This window comes from Eumetopias jubatus, unplaced genomic scaffold (assembly GCF_037043125.1).
Source record: "Eumetopias jubatus isolate StellerSeaLion01/CBP00866 unplaced genomic scaffold, mEumJub1_p1.0 scaffold_1, whole genome shotgun sequence".
NCBI classification, from domain to species: Eukaryota; Metazoa; Chordata; class Mammalia; order Carnivora; family Otariidae; genus Eumetopias; species Eumetopias jubatus.
In genome coordinates, this window is record NW_028274807.1 from 91,513,751 (window position 1) to 91,533,427 (window position 19,677).

Consider the following 19,677-nt stretch of genomic DNA (forward strand, 5'->3'; position numbering starts at 1 on the left):
ATATGTGCTTAACTCAGAAAGGAAAGAAAGCAAAAGAAAACAGACACTATAGAGCAGTAGAAAGAAGTCAGGCCTAAGATTCACAAGCTGTACCTTCTAGTTCCAATGCTAGAATTCAGTTTTGGATAAGTCACTTTCATTTCTGTACTAGTCAGCCACTGCTACATACTGCTATGTAACAAATCACTCTTTAACTCAGTGGCTTATTACAGTAAGCAGGTTGGCTTATCAGTCATGATTTGGTTGATCTAGGTTGGTCTTGGATGGACTTGGTGAGGCCTAGCTCCAAGCTGCAGAGAAGCCCAAGAATGATCCACATGTCTCTCATCCACCTTTGAACAATGGCTGCCTGATGTCTGTTCATCTTATGGCAAAGTGCAGAATTCTAAGGGAGAAAGCAAAACCATATAAGCATATTTCAAGCCTCTGTTCATACCATGCTTGTTAACATCCTATTAGCCAAAGCAAGACATATATGGTCAAGGCCAAGGGCAAGGGGTAAAATTCTTCTGTCCACTGCAAAGCCATGACAAAGGCATGGATGTGATATGGTTATAGGGAGGGGGAAAATTGAGACCAGCAACCCAATCTGCTGGTTTACCACAACTGCTCTGGACTTTAGTTCCTGCTGCTATATGATGACAAAGTCGGCCTAGGTCAGTGGTTCTCAAACACTGGTCTAGTGACCAATTGCATCAAAATCACTTGGGAAAATATTTAAAATATTAGATTCCCAGAATTGGGTGAAGTTTGAAAAACTGTCTTTGTCTACTGCCCCCCAACTACGTGATTCTGATGCACAATCCTGAGCTAGATGGTCTCTAAGGCCATTTATAATTTTTTAAGTTCATGACCAACTAAGCCTACCAAAGTTTATCTAGCGCCTTGCTAGATGCAAAGGTAGAGTGTCAGAGTACCTGCACAGAAAGAATCCCTAAGCCCCAGATTCTCCCCTCAGCCCCACTATGTAGAAGCCTCCAGTAAGTGAGGCAGCCTGTACTTCCTCTTTTTAAAGGTTAACTGCTCTCCTCTTCTCTCCATGATGTAAGTCAGATTTTCCTGCCCACCTCCCATGCCCAAAGCAAACTTTTTGGCTGCCTCAGAATTCCTTCCTACATTCAGTTTTACATCTAGACAACAATGGGCATTGCAGTTGTTTTTAGTCACTTGCCTACAAAGAGATTTGTCCATTAAGCTAGACAATATTAAGATTCTCATTTTATGAATTCTCATATTTTTCAGTTAGAAGACAGGCTCAAGAGGAAGTGTCCAAATTGAGATGAGAGGTAAAAGAGAACTTCCTTCTCTGGGTCCTGGAAAAAGATAAATGTAGAAATGAATTTCTCATCTAATTATTCATTCCTGTTTATGTATTCTTTAATGATATGTTTCCATGGTTACCAGCGTTGTTAAATGTTGCCTGTGTTTCACTTTGCTTTGATGCTATTTGAGGTAGTATGCCAGTAGGAGAGGTTCACTTTTAAATGAAAGATGTAATTGAGGCATGTGTTTGATCTAAGGTTGAGTGTTCCTGTGAAGAAGATAGTGACAGTGACATTATTTTCTGTTTGTATAGTTTAGTGTAGTTCTTCCATTGATGTTCTGTGAGTGTCCCAGGCATTAGGAAGGAAGAAAAGAAGGAAAGGAGGGAGGGAGGAAGAGATGGAGGAAAGAATCTGAGCCATACACATATTGAACTCATGTGTATATTTCAGTATGATTATATATATATATTTAGTTACACTGATTTGGCCAGACTGTCAAGTAGGTGAGGTTGCTTTTTACATGCCCCATCCCTCTCTTCTCCCCACACTGTCCCTGTTCCTCATGCCACCTATACAAGCCAAGAGCCACAGGCTTCTTTCAAAAATGTGTCATGTTTTTTGGGTTTCTGACAGTTCTTAATGGAGAAGGAAGTAACCTCTAAATTTCTTTTCATTTTCTCTCATTTGAGAATGATATGGGTTTCATAGATTTAAGGCAGTTTGGGCCTTCTTTTACTTGAAAAAATTTAGGGATAGCTATTTGGTTCCCAGGAGTTCTGCGCTATTTTGCTAGGTTGTCATGAGGTTATTTTGTTTACTTAGAGACTTTGCCTTCCAGTTTAAATTTGCGGACACGTTGATTCCTTCTTTGGTTTGCGTCTAAAAATCAAAAATTGTTATGATCCAAACCAAATTTAGAGATTTTTATAGTCATCTTTTATATTTCCCATAGATTTTTATGGGTTATTGATTTACAAGCTTGCAGAGAAATTGAGGTCACTTATTTTAGCAGTTGGAGATGCGGAATAACTATTCCATGAAATCATGAAATTTTTTAAGTTGTGTGCACCCAAGTATAAGATAATCTGTAAAGCTCAAAGCTTTTAATGTTTTTATTATATTCAGCCATTTTTGATGGCATTGCACAACAATTTAAAAATGAATTCTCCTCTTTTCTTGAATTCACACAATTGTATTTTCCTCATTAATTTTTGAAGACTGCATAATCTACCTGTACTATAGTTTCTGGTTGGATCATTTTCTTTTTCATTTCTTTTTCATATTTTCCAATCTCCCCTCTTCTAGATAATGAGGCCCCAGCATTTTAAATGTCTGTCTTCAACAAGTGGCATGATTTACTTTTTTTTCTAGGATCCTAAAGTAACCGTTAAACTGACCTATTTCTATCCAAGAGAGCAAAAGTGCTATTTTATAAAGAGCAATCCAAACCAGGAGTCAACAGCCTATGAGGGACAACAACCCCCAGAAAACCTTGGGAGGACTATTTCAAGCCCAAACCTAAAGAGATGCAAAACACCATAATTAGCATGGCAAGTCTTTATTTTCTTTATCCTTCATCAGATCGGGTTTGGCCTGCTTTAATATTCACATAGAAGACACAAATCAGAGATAAAACTGGAGACTGGATACATACATAACTTGGAAGTATAGTGGCAGGTCTCTTAAAGATAGCACTTCATTTCATTTCATCTAATATCATTTGAAGTTGTAGTTTGTTGTTGTCATACTGTGTGTGTGTGTGTGTGTGTGTGTGTGTATAATAAATATTTGTATATATATTTGACAGGTCCATCACATTTTTCACAGATGCAATTATGCCCCTTCTGAGACCTCTTGATGATGAAAAGTTGCATATAGAAGGATACCTGCCCCATAATAGCATCCTCCTGCAACCTCTTACCTCCTAAAAAATAAAAGTCCTCCAGGAAGGAGCAACAGCCTGAAAGACATTAATTACAGACAAATGAGAGAAATAAGAAAAAAGAAGAAGAGGTGTCTGGTTGCTCAGGCAAAGCTGAAACTTGAGGGAGAAAAGAAATTATGGGGCTATGGGAGTATACCAAAGACAAACTTTGAGTAATAGACCTTAGCACTATAAAGACATTTTTTGACACAACACACAGTCCCTTTTACTGGATCCCCAGATATACCATCATCCTTCCTTGGGTCTGTGTACCACCAGGGCCATGGAGCTACTAGCTTCCAAGATGACTAGTTCTCTCATTGGAAGGCCCTATTAGGACATTTTTCCTACTGCTAAGGATTGCACTTCTGCCCTCCAAAGCTTTATGGAAGCTATAAACTCATTTGTGAGTCTGCACACCATAAATGGCTCAGAGCAAGAGGCTCTGACTGAGATAGAATGACTTGAATCCCAGCTCTGTCACAAAGTAACCATGTGAACTACTGCATATTGTATCATATAAAAACAGAGTTTTCCTAATCTTTAAAATGGGATAATGCGGAATGCCTGCATGGCGTAGTCAATTAAGCGTCTGCCTTTGGCTCAGGTCATAATCCCAGGGTCCTGGGATCGAGCCCCATGTCTTCCTCCCTGCTCAGCGGGGAGTCTTCTTCTCCTTCTGCCATTCCCCCTACTCATATGCACTCTCTCTCTCTCTCTCTCTCCCTCCCTCAAATAAATAAATAAAAACCTTAAATAAAATAAAATGGGATAATGCCTGTTTTCCAGTGTTGCCTTAACAAGTAAAGAGAATAATATATCTACAGCACTTAGCCAATGCCCAGGAACACTCACTTAATTGATAAATGAGTGTTACAGATTTATCAGTGAATTAAATGAAGTCTACAACAGTAGGTTGCTCTCTGATGACAGAAAATTAGTCCCTACAACTTATGTCTTGTCTCCAAAGTAACATACTTGGATTCTTTCAACTTCTCCAAAATACAGTTTTTTGAGGGCATCCTAGACTTCTCCACTCAAACGTGTCTTGCATAGTAGCCTAAGAGATAAAATAAATGGTGGAAAAAGCAGTTCACGTCTAGGAACCAGGTTACCAGGTTCTTGTCCCAACTCTGCCGTTAATCAGCTTCGTGCACCAGCAAGCCCAGTCTAAAACCATCAGTCAAGAAATACAATCAGAAAACAATACAGTTAGGGAAAAGAATATCTACCTTCTATAATTAAACTAAATATAGAGAAGAAATGTACAATGACAAAAAAGGGTCCCAAACTGTGTTGACATTTACCACTGAACACAGAGGCTAAAGCCCATTACTAATACCCATTTGTGCTTATGAAATAATTACAGGTAAGGTAGTTATTTATTCCTGTGATACCTTTTGGTGATTCATTTTAAGTCATCAAGAATAAAAGCTCTGTGGCATCCTGAAGAGTCTGGAGGCTGCTGAAACCCACACTTGTAACTCTGAGTTTCTATCAGCTGGTATTTCTCTAATGTGCAAGCAGAAAATTATTCAGGGTCTTTAGAACAAGAATGTACTTTAAATTCTATTTATAAATTATATGTGCTTTGCCATTAAATAAGCTAGACCAACCCAAGCACATTATTATTTAAGCTGCCTTATCAAGAAGGCTTTCATTTAGTTTTTGTAAATGTTTCTCTTTGAGACAGGCATGCTTATTGATAGCATTCCTTAAATCCAATGAGGGGCTGGTGGGCAAAACAGTCTTATTGTGGCCAGTAGGTGTGAAGGAGGAATATTCTGTTTTGTGTTAAGAGTTATTGTTGTGAAGAGGATCTTGACCTGCTTTAGGTTTGGTGTGGTCTATTTGTTTCTCTGTTAGAGTTAGAGTCAAGTTCTTATTGTCTTTGAAGACAGGAATAAGACAGTTATGGAAAAAGAAAAAAGAAAATAAAACTTGATTTTATACTTCTACGAATTTGCAATCTAACTAGAAGGATGAAAAGTCATTGAGTGGAAGAGAAAGCATCGGTTTAGGAGAGACTTGCACTCTTGTCCTGCTTCCTTCTCTCATTTTGTGACCTGAGTTGAGTCACCAGAACTCAGCAAGCCTCAGTTTCCTTGGTTATAAAGTTGAGTGATTTTAAAATAATACTTTAGATTCCTTTCATCTCTTTAGCTCTATGCTAAAGGGACATAGAAATAAAATTTCCTACCAAATATGATTAAAAATTAATAAAGATTAAATTTTAGGCATTAAATGCTGAAGTTATCCAACTAATGGAAGCATGATATATAATCAAAACCTTAACTCTAACCCTAACCAGACTGGATAGTGGACAGTAGCGCACACACATACCCACCTCCCCACCACACACACATATATACATATGTGTGTGTGTGTGTGTGTGTGTGTGCTAAAATTCTATAGCACTCACATACACCGCAAAACTAAAGTAAAATTAAATGCCTTAGAACATAAAATGATATTTATTGTGGCTGTTTTTAAACAGGATGGATTGCAAAGTAGAGAATTCATAACTGCTATATAAAAATTTGCTCACCTTGGTACAAGTAACCTGTTCATACAATCTTTGGTCATTTCCACATAGTGCAAATAAAAATTTAAATATCTTGACTTAAACTGCATGAAGACATAACTTTCACATCACTGGACTGATAAATGTAATGAACAAGCTGCCAAATATTCCCTTATATTAGAAAAATACAGAACTCACAGTGAAGGTTGTTTAATAAAAGAACTCACATAAACCCAAGGTACTATTTCAGCATTAAAGTGTTGATCATCAGGGCAGGGGCAAACAATCGATTATTACATACTGTATTCTGACATACCATTATATTAATAAAATCATCATAAAAATGTCAATCTTGGCTATTGCATAAGAGATACAGTGAATAGGTTTACAGGGAAGTCTCAAGGTAAGATATTTTGCTCTTTAGGTAAATTTGCTCTTTAAGTTAATTCTAAATTTCAAGAAAATTGGAATCTTTCAAACTGAACCCATATGTATTCAAAGGATTGAATTTGAAAATTATTGGTCACAAAAATTTTCTTTTTCCATTTTCTAGAAAATTCTAGTCATCATTCAAAATTACATCATTATTAATGTAATAGCAAAGAACCATATTAGCCACTAAAGACTAAAGATTCCCATCTCAATTTTTATAGCTTGCAAGTGGAGCCCTGCTTCCCGTGCATCTAACACTAACTCTGAAAATAATATAATCATAATATTCATTCACTAGTAATACCTACTTAGATGGACTTTATGAGGATTAAAGGAAATAGGATATAAAAAAAGCATTTCTCACACTACTAAATGAGAAGTTATTTTATCTCTTAAAATACCATGTTTTTGTCTACATTTTAAATAATACATAAAGCTTAGTAGAAAAAATAGATTATGAAAGAGATTCAAATTTTCTTTTCTCATTGTTTGTGAATTAAGATAGACCAACTGCTATAACAAACAACTCCAACATTTCGGTAATTTGAAACAATAATAGTCATTTTCTCACTCATGCTGTAGTTCAGTGTGGGTGTTCCTGATTGGTTCTCCTCAAATCAGCAATAATGAGAACCCATAGTTCCTCTACCATGTAGCTCCATCTTCCTCCAGATCCTGTGAGTCCTCCCTCTTCAGGAAGCTGATAGAGAAAGAGAAGGGAGGATCATACGAGGCAGAGTTTTATGGTCCAGGCCTAGAAAGGGTACCATTCTCACTTACGTTTCATTGATCCACACAGAGCCACATGGCTACACTTAACTGCAAGGGGGTCTGAAAAATGCCAACCATGTGCCCAGGACACATATACATATATATGTTCCAAAATTCTACAGCACTCACATACACTGCAAAACTAAAGTAAATTAAACCATTTAGAATACAAACTGATATTTATTATGACTGTTTTTAAACAAGAGAGTAAAACCCAGGAAGTAAAACCATAATTTTTTAAGATAAAGTGAAGTATAATATTTGAAACCCTAATTCTAATTCTATAAAATTAAAAAGCTGTTTATCCTGAGAAAGGTACTTAAGCCTCTTCAAGTCACTTAATTCATCTCCAATTCAATGAATTGGGCTGGAAAATCCCCAAGGTTCCTTCCAGATATAATCTTATAAGTAAAGCAATTTACTGCAATTATGGTCAACCCTGATATTGGAAGCATTAAAGGAATAATTTGATAATAATCTATAATAATTTGATTACATTTTCTAATTAGAACTAACAAGACTTCTGCTACCAAACCACTATCACTGGACACATAGTTAAAAGGTTGCAATTTGTCCAAATCCTCCCGCAAAAAAGTAGGGGGAAAAATTTCATAATCCCATCATCCTGAAAATGTTTGTGGTTTATAGTTTCTGCCAGATTTATCCTAGGCACCCTGAGTATTCTTAAAAATTTATCAGGAAGAAACAACCTTCTTGGATTTAGAAGAGGGAGTGAATTTTGTTTCTTTTTTGCTCTTTTTTGTTCATCTTTTCCCTCTAGTTTGATGGCTTTTCCTTTACTCTTGATGGAGTATCTCTCTTTCCTTATCTCCCCCATCGTGTCCCTTGTTATAAAATCATCCTGGGCAAATTGATTTCTGAGGTAGCAAATGGCTCTTTTTGGTTAGCTAAAGAACAAGATGAAATTATTATAAGTTACTGTTTGTAGAGGAAATGAGCTGCCCACATTCATTCTTGGTTTATGTAACTATAAGCTTTAAAACTTGATAAATGTGAGGATAACAATAGAGAGTTGTTAGAAGCCCCAAATGTAAACACCTAATTTCAAAGCTTTTTTTGTATGTAGCAACAGAGAAAGCATAATTAACAGTAATGTACGCTTACCAACAGGACATGAGGACTGACTTTTTTCCCTATTCTTTGTACACGTGAATCATTTATTGACACCAGAGAAACTCACACATTGGGAAAGAATAACTCAATTGCAGAAAATTTTTGTCAAATTAAAAAGTATCATTTGAAATCTACCTTTACTTTTAGTACAGCTTACTTTTTTTAAGGTTTTTTACATTCCAGTTAGTTAACATACTTTTTTACATTCCAGTTAGTTAACATACAATGTAATATTAGTTTCAAGTGTACAATATAGTGATCTAACAATTCCATCATCACTCAGTACTCATCACAACAAGTGCACTCCTTAATCCCCATCACCTATTTAACCCATCCTTCCCACCTACCTCCCTTCTGGTAACCATCAGTTTGTTCTCTATAGTTAGGAGTCTGTTTCTTGGTTTGCCTCTCTCTATTTTTTTCCCTTTGCTGGCTTGTTTTGTTTCTTAAATTCCACAAATGTTTTTCTCTGACTGACTTATTTCTCTTAGCATAATACACTCTAGCTCCATCCGTGTCATTGTAAATGGCAAGATTTCATTCTTTTTTATCGCTGAAAAATGTTCCATTGTACATTTACACCACTTCTTCTTTATCCATTCAACAGTCAATGGACACTTGGCCTGCTCCCATTTTTGGCTATTGTAGATAATGCTGCTTTAAACATCAGGATGCATGCATCTCTTTGAAGGAGTATTTTTGTATTCTTTGCATAAATACCTAGTAGTGTGATTGCTGGATCATAAGGTAGTTCTATTTTTAATTTTTTGAGGAGCCTCCATACTATTTTCCCCAGTGGAAAATAGTATGGAGGCTCCCCCAGTTTGTATTCCCACCAACAGTGCAAGAGGGTTCTGCTTTCTCCACATCCTCTCCAACACCTACTGTTTCTTGTGTTGTTGATTTCAGCCATTCTGACAGGTATGAGGTGATGTTTCATTGTAGTTTTGATTTGCATGTCCCTGGTAATGAGTGATGTTGAGCATTGTTTCATGTGTCTGTTGGCCATCTATATGTCTTCTTTGGAGAAATGCCTGTTCATGTCTTCTGCCCATTTTTTAATTGGATTATTTGGTTTTTGTGTATTGAGTTGTATTGGTTCTTTATATATATATTTGGATACCCACCCTTTACCAGATATGTCATTTGCAAATATCTTCTCCCGTCCCATAGGTTGCCTTTTAGTTTTGTTGTTTGTTTCCTTCACTGTACAGAAGCTTTTAATCTTGATGAGGTCCCAATAGTTAATTTTTGCTTTTGTTTCCTTTGCCTCAGGAGACCTATCTAGAAGAAGTTGCTATAGCCCATGTCAGAAAGATTATTGCCTGTGCTCTCTTGAAGGAGTTTTATGGTTTCAGGTCTCACATTTAGGTCTTTAATCCCTGTGGAGTTTATTTTTGTGTATGGTGTAAGAAAGTGGTCCAGTTTCTTTTATTTTTCACGTTGCTGTCCTGTTTTCCCAACACCATTTGTTGAAGAGAACAGTCTTTTTGCCATTGTTACACTTATTCCTCCTTTGCTGAAGAGTAATTGACCATATAATTGTGGATCTATTTATGGGTTTTCTATTCTGTTCCATTGATCTATGTGGTTATTTTTGTGTCAGCACCATACTGTTTTGATCACTACAGCTTTGTAACATAACTTGAAATCTGGACTTGTGATACCTCCAGTTTTGTTTTTCTTTTCCAAGGTTGCTTTGGCTACTTCAGTTCTTTTATGGTTCCATACAAATTTTAGGATTATTTGTTCTAGGTCTGTGAAGAATGCCTTTGGTATTTTGATAGGAATTGCATTAAATGTGTAGATTGCTTTGGGAAGTATAGACATTTTAATGATATTTGTTCTTCCAATCCACAAGCATGGAATGTCTTTCCATTTCTTTGTGCCATCTTCAGTTTCTTTCATCAGTGTCCTATTGTTTTCAGAGTACAGGTCTTTGACCTCTTTGGTTAGGTTTATTCCTTGATATCTTATTATTTTTGGTGCAATTTTAAATGGGCTTGATTTCTTAATTTCTCTTTCTGCTGCTTCATTATTGGTATATAGAAATGCAACAGATTTCTTAGTACAGCTTACTTTTTACAAGCTGCAGTTCCTCACCTGGTCTCTTCCTCTATTTATCTTCAAAATCAAGGAAATCTTTCAGGGATGATAAAAAGTAGATTACTTCCTTACCCATCTTCAACATGGAGGGCAGAAGCCATAAAAAACATCCCATTTCCCCTGGCTCTGATTAGGAAGAAAGGGAACCCCTGCTCCAGCACACACCCTCCTGAGTGGAGAGCCCTGTGAAAGCCTAAATGCAATTCATTGAGCATCAAGCCAAGAGTACAGTGCCTTAAATGAACAGATCAAGCTGCCACACAAAAACCACACGTCTGCCACTTGCAAAAAAGCTGGTGTAGGCTCTTGGGCACGAGTCTTATTGTCCCTGCTGTGAGATGGCTTAGCAAAGTTACCCTGCCAGCAGTCGCTTAAGCTGCCAGCAGTTGGAAAAGAAATGCAATGGAGAGCGTGGTTTCTTCTATCCTGGCCTTACTGGGATACTGTTAATGTCTCTCTGGAAATAAACTAAAGGATTAAATAACTTCATTAATATTTTTTGGTCCAGAATTTAAAGCAAAATACCCTTCATCAAGATATTTAGAGAGACCATCAGAAAAGCTATTTGGGAGTTAGGAATTATTATGAGCTGAATTGTGTCCCCCCAAAATTCATATGCTGAAGTCCTAACCAGGTGCTACAGATTGTGGCTGCCTTACAAATAGGGTATTTAAAGTGGTAATTAAGTTCAAATGAGGTCTGTAGGTGAGTCTTAATCCAATATGTCTGATGTCCTTATAAGAAGAGGAGATTAGGATACAGACATACACATAATAAAAAACCAATGTAAAGACAGAAGGAGAAGCTACAGAGCCATCTACAAGCCCAGGAGAGAGGCCTAAGAAGAAATCAACTTTGCAGACAGACACCTTGATCTCAGACTTCTAGCCCCTGGAACTATGATAAAATGAATTTCCATCCTTTAAGGCACCTGGTCTGTGATACTTCATTATAGCAACTCTGCAAGCTAATACGGGAACAGTTATAAAAGGTAGAAAAGTCAGATTGTGACCTTCCAACTGAGGCCTAATACAGCTTCCCTCTTCAGCATATCCTCCACACTCATCTAGGTATGACTACTTCCGTTTTTGTTCTGGACAGGCCATCCCCAGGTTGGTTCCAGCAGTGAACATATGTAAGCCCCAAACTGGAAAAATTATTCTCTTACTTAGTATAAAGGATCTTTATTTTTGCTGGAGGACCAGAAGCTGGTGCCAAAACACCATGTTTGCGTTCTCAGTCCACATCTCTGAATTCCAGACCTTATTAGCCTTCCAAAGCTGGCATCCAGGCCTCAGTACCCAGGTCCTGTTGCATGTTCGTAATCCATTGCTATCTCCGCTGAGTGCTGGCTCTGGGTTTGGAATCACAGTTGTATTCTTTGTTCATCTACCAGTTCCTCAAACCCAGAAAGGGCAATGTTGGGGGCAGTGTAAGTTCTTTCATTCAGCCATTCAGAAATTTGCCCCACAACAAATTTAAAATGTAAATTAGAAAGTTTACATAATTTTCTAATGGGAGTCTCAGAGAAAGGAGGACTTCTGTATCCAGAAAATGCTTACAAAGCTGCTCTCTTACACACAGTATAGATGATCATAGAGGCCATTTGAAGTCACTGAGAAATGGATTAGGCAATGAACAAGTTAAATTAGGTTTCTCAGTTTAAAATCAACTCCTTATTGCTCTTAATATCAATCAGAAACTTGTTTACAAAATGCTATGCCGGCAGGAAAGAATGTCCAATGGAAAAAAGACAGTCTCTTCAACAAATGGTGTTGGGAAAATTGGACAGCCACATGCAGAAGAATGGAACTGGACCATTTCCTTACACCACACACAAAAATAGACTCCAAATGGTTGAAAGACCTAAACGTGAGACAGGAGTCCATCAAAATCCTAAAGGAGAACACAGGCAGCAACCTCTTCGACCTCAGCCGCAGCAACTTCTTCCTAGAAACATCACCAAAGGCACGGGAAGCCAGGGCAAAAATGAACTATTGGGATTTCATCAAGATAAAAAGCTTTTGCACAGCAAAAGAAACAGTCCACAAAACCAAAAGACAACCGACAGAATGGGAGAAAATATTTGCAAATGACATATCAGATAAAGGGCTAGTATCCAAAATCTATAAAGAACTTATCAAACTCAACACCCAAAGAACAAATAATCCAATCAAGAAATGGGCAGAAGACACGAACAGACATTTTTCCAAAGAAGACATCCAAATGGCCAACAGGCACATGAAAAAGTGCTCAACATCGCTCGGCATCAGGGAAATCCAAATCAAAACCTCAATGAGATACCACCTCACACCCATCAGAATGGCTAAAATTAACAAGTCAGGGAACGACAGATGTCGGCGGGGATGTGGAGAAAGGGGAACCCTCCTACACTGTTGGTGGGAATGCAAGCTGGTGCAACCCCTCTGGAAAACAGTATGGAGTTTCCTCAAACAGGTGAAATTAGAGCTACCATTCGATCCAGCAATTGCACTACTGGGTATTTACCCCAAAGATACAAATGTAGGGACCCGAAGGGGTACGTGCACCCCAATGTTTATAGCAGCAATGTCCACAATAGCCAAACTGTGGAAAGAGTCAAGATGTCCATCGACAGATGAATGGATAAAGAAGATGTGGTATATATACATAATGGAATATTATGCAGCCATCAAAAGGAATGAGATCTTGCCATTTGCAACGATGTGGATGGAACTGGAGGGTATTATGCTTAGTGAAATAAGTCAATCAGAGAAAGACATTTATCATATGACCTCACTGATATGAGGAATTCTTGATCTCAGGAACAAACTGAGGGTTGCTGGAGTGGTCGGGGGTGGGAGGGATGGGGTGGCTGGGTGGTAGACATTGGGGAGGGTATGTGCTCCAGTGAGCGCTGTGAATTGTGTAGGACTGTTGAATCACAGATCTGTACTTCTGAAACAAATAACGCAACATATTTTAAGAAAAAAGGAAAAGAAGAAGATAGGAGGAGAGGAAGAATGAAGGGGAGTAAGTCAGAGGGGGAGACGAACCAGGAGAGATGATGGACTCTGAAAAACAAACTGAGGTTTCTAGAGGGGAGGAGGGTAGGGGGATGGGTTAGCCTGGTGATGGGTATTAAAGAGGGCACATTCTGCATGGAGCACTGGGTGTTATGAACAAACAATGAATCATGGAACACTACACCAAAACAAATGATGTAATATATGGTGATTAACATAACAATAAAAAAATTTTTTAAAAAAACAGTAAAAAAAAATGCTATGCCGGTAATAATATAAATTGCTGTTTGTTAAAGGGTTTTTCTTTTGTTGGACAGTTCAAATCTATTATTTTTCCTTAGGGTTATTGGCACTCTTAGTTGTCACTGAAAAAAATTATTCCTATAAATAAATATGAATTTTTATAATATGCTTTTATGCTATTTTCAGAAAGATGAGATAACTATGGACATTTCCACTTTTTATTCAATGGTTAAGCCTCATTAAAAGGAAAAGTAGGAAAGGAATAAATTCCTTTTAAAGCTTCACATAACTTTCTTTTTGGTCTGTTTCAAATAGTAATGGACCTAGTTAAAACAGGAAGCTCAAGGTGATGGCAGGCTTTATCAAGAAAGGTACATGAGCAAAGAAAATTTAAAGAAATTCTTAAATAGCCAAATCCATCTCAAGTGGCTCTTGTGATCTGGAGGGAAGGGAAGCTTCAGTGGGAGGAAGTTGAGAAGGGCTTTTCTTATTCCAAGAGTCTTTCCCACATAGTGGAAGAAGAAAAAAAAATGTACTTTGTCTAGTTTGTTGTGTTATGTATAGAAAATACTTAGAACTAGATATTTCAATTAATTTTTTTAAGTACAAATTGCTCATCAATGTCTGTTTGAGAGTAGGATAATTATGTTAGACTTAAGAACTTGATTTTTAAAATCAAGTAAAAAATGACACCTTGGAAAATAGAATTTTTATTTTTATCTTAAAGCAAGCTCAGTGTAGAGGTGTGTATTTACAAACTTTCTTGATTTAATTGGTTTTCTTAATATGAAATATTTCCAGAACTAATTAAAATTTTGTTCTAATGAATATTCAAGACCAAAATATGTTATCTTTGCAGTACAGTATATAGATTTTTAAATCATCCATAAAGGTAATTATATTTTTTACATTCGTAAAAAGTCATATACTGTTATTGATGCCAAATGGGTTGTTTGCTTCCTCTCAGGCCATGATTGAAGAAGCCATCACCAGAGCGGAATCTTTCTCAGTTATGTATACACCATTTGCAACAAAAATCAGAGCTGATAAAATAGAAAAAGTAAGAGAGGTTTTCACAAAAACTCATCCTGCATATGTGGAATATATCTACACAGGTAATAATTCAAGTTATCAGCTGATAGTTTATTTGCGTTAAAACAAATACAGGGCCATTTCTGGTTTATTTGTTTACTGTTTCCGTTTTAGGAGTACATTGTTGGGTCATTTTTTTTTCATCTTATTGTATTTTTTTCATCATTATAAGTGCACTTTTTAATCCCCATCACCTATTTCCCCCATCTCCCCCCTCCCCACCTTCCCTCTGGTAACCATCATTTTGTTCTCTATAGTTAAGAATCTGTTTCGTTGATTGCCTCTCTTCTTTTTTTCCTTTGCTCATTTGTTTCTTAAACTCCACATAGGAATGAAATCATATGGAATTCATCTTTCTCTGACTGACTTATTTTGCTTAGCATTAAACTCTCTGACTCCATTCATGTTGTTGCAAATGGCAAGATTTCATTCTTTTTTATGGCTGAATAATATTCCAGTGTGTGTGTGTGTGTGTGTGTGTGTGTGTGTGTGTGTGTGTGTGTGTGTGTGTGTGTGTATACCACTTCTTCTTTATCCATTCATCAGTCAATGGACATTTGGCCTGCTTCCATTTTTTGGCTATTGCAGATAATGATGCTTTAAACATCGGGGTGCATGTATCCCTTTGACTTCGTGCTTCTGTATTCTTTGTGTAAATGCCCAGTAGTGTTATTCCTGGATTATAAGGTAGTTCTATTTTTAGTTTTTTGAGGAGCCTCCATACTATTTTCCCCAGTGACTGCACCAGTTTGTATTCCCACCAACAGTGCAAGAGGGTTCTGCTTTCTCCACATCCTCTCCAACACCTACTGTTTCTTGTGTTGTTGATTTCAGCCATTCTGACAGGTATGAGGTGATGTTTCATTGTAGTTTTGATTTGCATGTCCCTGGTAATGAGTGATGTTGAGCATTGTTTCATGTGTCTGTTGGCCATCTATATGTCTTCTTTGGAGAAATGCCTGTTCATGTCTTCTGCCCATTTTTTAATTGGATTATTTGGTTTTTGTGTATTGAGTTGTATTGGTTCTTTATATATATATTTGGATACCCACCCTTTACCAGATATGTCATTTGCAAATATCTTCTCCCATCCCATAGGTTGCCTTTTAGTTTTGTTGTTTGTTTCCTTCACTGTACAGAAGCTTTTAATCTTGATGAGGTCCCAATAGTTAATTTTTGCTTTTGTTTCCTTTGCCTCAGGAGACCTATCTAGAAGAAGTTGCTATAGCCCACGTCAGAAAGATTATTGCCTGTGCTCTCTTGAAGGAGTTTTATGGTTTCAGGTCTCACATTTAGGTCTTTAATCCCTGTGGAGTTTATTTTTGTGTATGGTGTAAGAAAGTGGTCCAGTTTCTTTTATTTTTCACGTTGCTGTCCTGTTTTCCCAACACCATTTGTTGAAGAGAACAGTCTTTTTGCCATTGTTACACTTATTCCTCCTTTGCTGAAGAGTAATTGACCGTATAATGGTGGATCTATTTATGGGTTTTCTATTCTGTTCCATTGATCTATGTGGTTATTTTTGTGTCAGTACCATACTGTTTTGATCACTACAGCTTTGTAACATAACTTGAAATCTGGACTTGTGATACCTCCAGTTTTGTTTTTCTTTTCCAAGGTTACTTTGGCTACTTCAGTTCTTTTATGGTTCCATACAAATTTTAGGATTGTTTAGGGGTACATTCTTTTAATTTGATGAGTTGAAATGGGAGGTTATTTTAAGGTTTTAAGTAGAACTAGTCCTCTAGGTCTAGCACAATATTCCTTGTGCCATGATATTTCTGTATTTTAAAAGAAGAGGTAGGAGCACCAGGGTGGCTCAGTCAGTTGAGCATCCAGTTCTTGATTTCAACTCAGTTCACACTCTCAGGTTCCCAGGATGGAGCCCTACACTGGGCTCCAGACTCAGCATGGATTATGCATGAGATTCCCTCTCCATCTCCCTATGCCCCTCCCCCTGCTCATGCACTCTCTCTCTCTCTCTCTCTCTCTAAAATAAATAAATAAATCTTTTTAAAAAATAAATAAAAGAAGATTTTTATTTTTTTAAGATTTATTATTTTTTTTTATAGAGAGAGAGTGCAGGGGGAAGGGTAGAAGGAGAGGGAGAGAAGCAGACTCCCTGCTGAGCGGGGAGCCTGATGCAGGGCTCGATCTCACGACCCTGAGACCATGACCTGAGATGAAATCAAGAGTCAGCTGCTTAACCAACCGAACCAACCAGGAACCCCATAAACTCTTAAAATTTTTTAAAAATGAAGGAATAACCTGTGGTAAAATGCCACCTTTCCCCATATTCTTCACCAGTAAACTGGAGGATTATAGTATTTTCCAGAAGATGAATTTTTTTCCAGTGCTTCCTATTTCTACTTTACTTCTTCCATCTATCTCACACTTTGAACTTCCCTCTTTCCTTATGTTCTTCGATCATTGATATCTGAATGAGATCTGGATAGTCAAGTGTACATAGAGGACACAACACTGGTATTATCCCTTTTTCCTCTTTTTGTCTTTGGAAGCAAGTGGCTTTTATTCATTCATTCAAAAATACTTTTTAATATCTACTATGTGCCAACCATTATTCTGAATTAAGAGAAGATTTTCTTGTACAGTATTAAGAGCCACTCATGGTTATCATGGTAAGGAAAATCTCTAAATGCACATACCTAATATCGCATCCTCCCATTAGGAGCCCTTCATTCCTTTTTTCATGGTTTTGGGGCCAAATCACTGATTTATATGATTAATAATGCACTCTGTTAGTGATCAATTTTTTTTAAGATTTTATTTATTTATTTGACAGAGAGAGACACAGCGAGAGAGGGAACACAAGCAAGGGGAGTGGGAGAGGGAGAAGCAGGCTTCCCGTGGAATAGGGAGCCCGATGCGGGGCTTGATCCCAGAACCCTAGGATCATGTCCTGAGCCGAAGGCAGGCACTTAATGACTGAGCCACACAGGCACCCCTGTTAGTGATCACTTTTAAAGTGCCAGGCATTATGGAGTAAGATGATTCTCATTTAGAAACAAGAAAACAGCAACCAGAGAAAATAGCTTTTCCAAAGATGCACAGCAAATCAGTGGTGCAGGCCTTGGATTTGAACCCATGTCCTTGCCATTGAGCTACACCATTTCCATCTGTTAAGAGCAGAGGTGTGATAAAGCATTAAATTTAGGTCCTATATAGTCCTTATTTTTCGCCACAATGCCTCAAGCTCTTCAGAGGAAACGTATTATGTAAATATAAGTAGTGATGATTGAATAGTGAATCTCTAAAGAACAATGAAAATTTGAGGGCAACGAAAGGGAAGAGAAGAAAGCACAGTGCACGCTATAATGACCATGGCTGCTGGTTTACTTCTGAGCATTTTGTGAGGAAGTGGATAAAAATGTTTCAGAACTCATATTTTTTACTAATTGTTAGAAAACATTTATTATTTTGTTATGGATCTCTTAAGAGTTTTTTGGGGGGTAGCCTTAATAGCTAACAAGAGTCATGTCTATCTAGTGTCATAGAAAATGAATTAGATTCAGCTATTTCCATTTCTATTCTTGGATCCATTGGTAATGAAGAGAAATTCATTGAGGAGATCACCTGTTTGACAATTCCTCCACTTGTAGAATGAGTTTGGTTATATTTAACCTACTTTACAGAGAAGTCATGAAGATTAATTTATATTTTGGAAGCACTGTTGCCACTGAGAGTTTAAAAACAATAATAACATTAATGAGCCAGATTCATGTCTCATGTAACTCTATCAAACCTGTTATCAAGATGAATTGTGATCTATTGGCAAGATGATTCATGCTAAAGGATCTTATATGTTGGAAAAGAAGATAATTATAAGTTATTAATGATTGTTTCTGTTATTTTATAATTACTAATTGCTGGAGTATGACAGTGCTATATAAGAAGCTAGAGAGGAAAGACATAGCTTCTGGAGGGAAAAGCAGTGGTAGAGAAGGTAGTCTAGAATTTTAAATTTCATTGGGATTGGTTAGGTTCTTGCTCTGTAGAACCTGTACTTTGGGTGAACAAGGCTATTGCATTGATGACATTACTTGACTGTTACAAGTCAGGGAAGGATCTTCCCCAAAGTCATTGTTGGAATGGTAGTGAAACCACTGTTATTAATTGTATGTGTACAGTCTTAGTGGTCTGGCTCCTTTTGCCCCACACAATATTAACATGAGTGAGGACTCAAAGCATAGGAATAGGGAACGTCAAATGCATCTGTATCTCTCTTACAAGTGGTACCAAGAGATTAGGGCAGGCATCAGTAGCCAAAGGCAGTAGCTAGAAAGTGAGTCACACAAAGAGAGTAGCTATTCTGTTTTGTTGACACTTTCCCAAAACCAGGAATTTCCTTTTATCTGCCTTGTAGATAGAATTTAAGAAGCTTCTAATCTGCCAAAAATTTATTCAGTGATTTATTTCAACAAATAGTCATGCAGCAGATACGACTGGACAAAACAGATGTGTGCAAACAGACTTTTTTTTTTTTTTAACCTAAACACATTCATCTTTGGTCTGTTCAGAGCTAGTAATATATTCTGTCCCATTCCCAGGGACTCAGTATCCTTCAGTCATTTCTAAAACTTAGTCTTCCTTCAGTAACTAATCAAATTCTCCAGCTTCCCTTCCCCCTTTCCATGGGATTTTCTTCTCCCCCTGGTCTGGTTTCAACTTTCACAAAACTCAAGCATACCCAGTGTCCAAAGAGGTCAGTGCGTATGTGACGAAAGATTCTTTTTTCAAAGTCTGGTGCAGGCTGGTGCAGCTGTTGATTACATGGCTAATGCAACATGAGATCACCTCTGTTGGTGAGCAGGACCAAATGGGCTCATTTATGTGACACATTAGGTGACCAAAAGATATATATATGAGTTCTCCATGCTGCCTTTTGGTGTAGATGCTTCTTTTTATGTACACCAACCACCCTCACCACATAAGTTGGCCCAACCTAGAGCCATTCTCTGAGATTCCCTTTCCCTGCCAGAATGCTGGTTTGTGAACCCAGTCACCTTCTGGGTCTTACTCTAGAAATCCCCTATACTCCACTAAAGACTGGGAGTAGGTTTAGCCCTCTATCCAGTTCACTGTGTTAGTCTGCCATGTCTCTTCTCCTTTTCTTTATGCTCCAGAATCCCAAGATCCTCAGGACAAAAAGAGGATCAACAA

At 37.5% G+C, this 19,677-nt stretch overlaps 1 protein-coding gene across 1 annotated transcript in view; it reads left to right on the top strand.

Annotated features, from left to right (window-relative positions):
* The window catches only part of SPATA16 (spermatogenesis associated 16), a 197,219-nt gene that overhangs the window by 124,537 nt on the left and 53,005 nt on the right, over positions 1-19,677 (top strand). Inside the window, exon 5 of the mRNA XM_088019245.1 lies at positions 14,372-14,519. Within this exon, the coding sequence (XP_087875371.1) occupies positions 14,372-14,519 (148 nt within the window). The remainder of the gene's footprint in view (positions 1-14,371; positions 14,520-19,677) is intronic.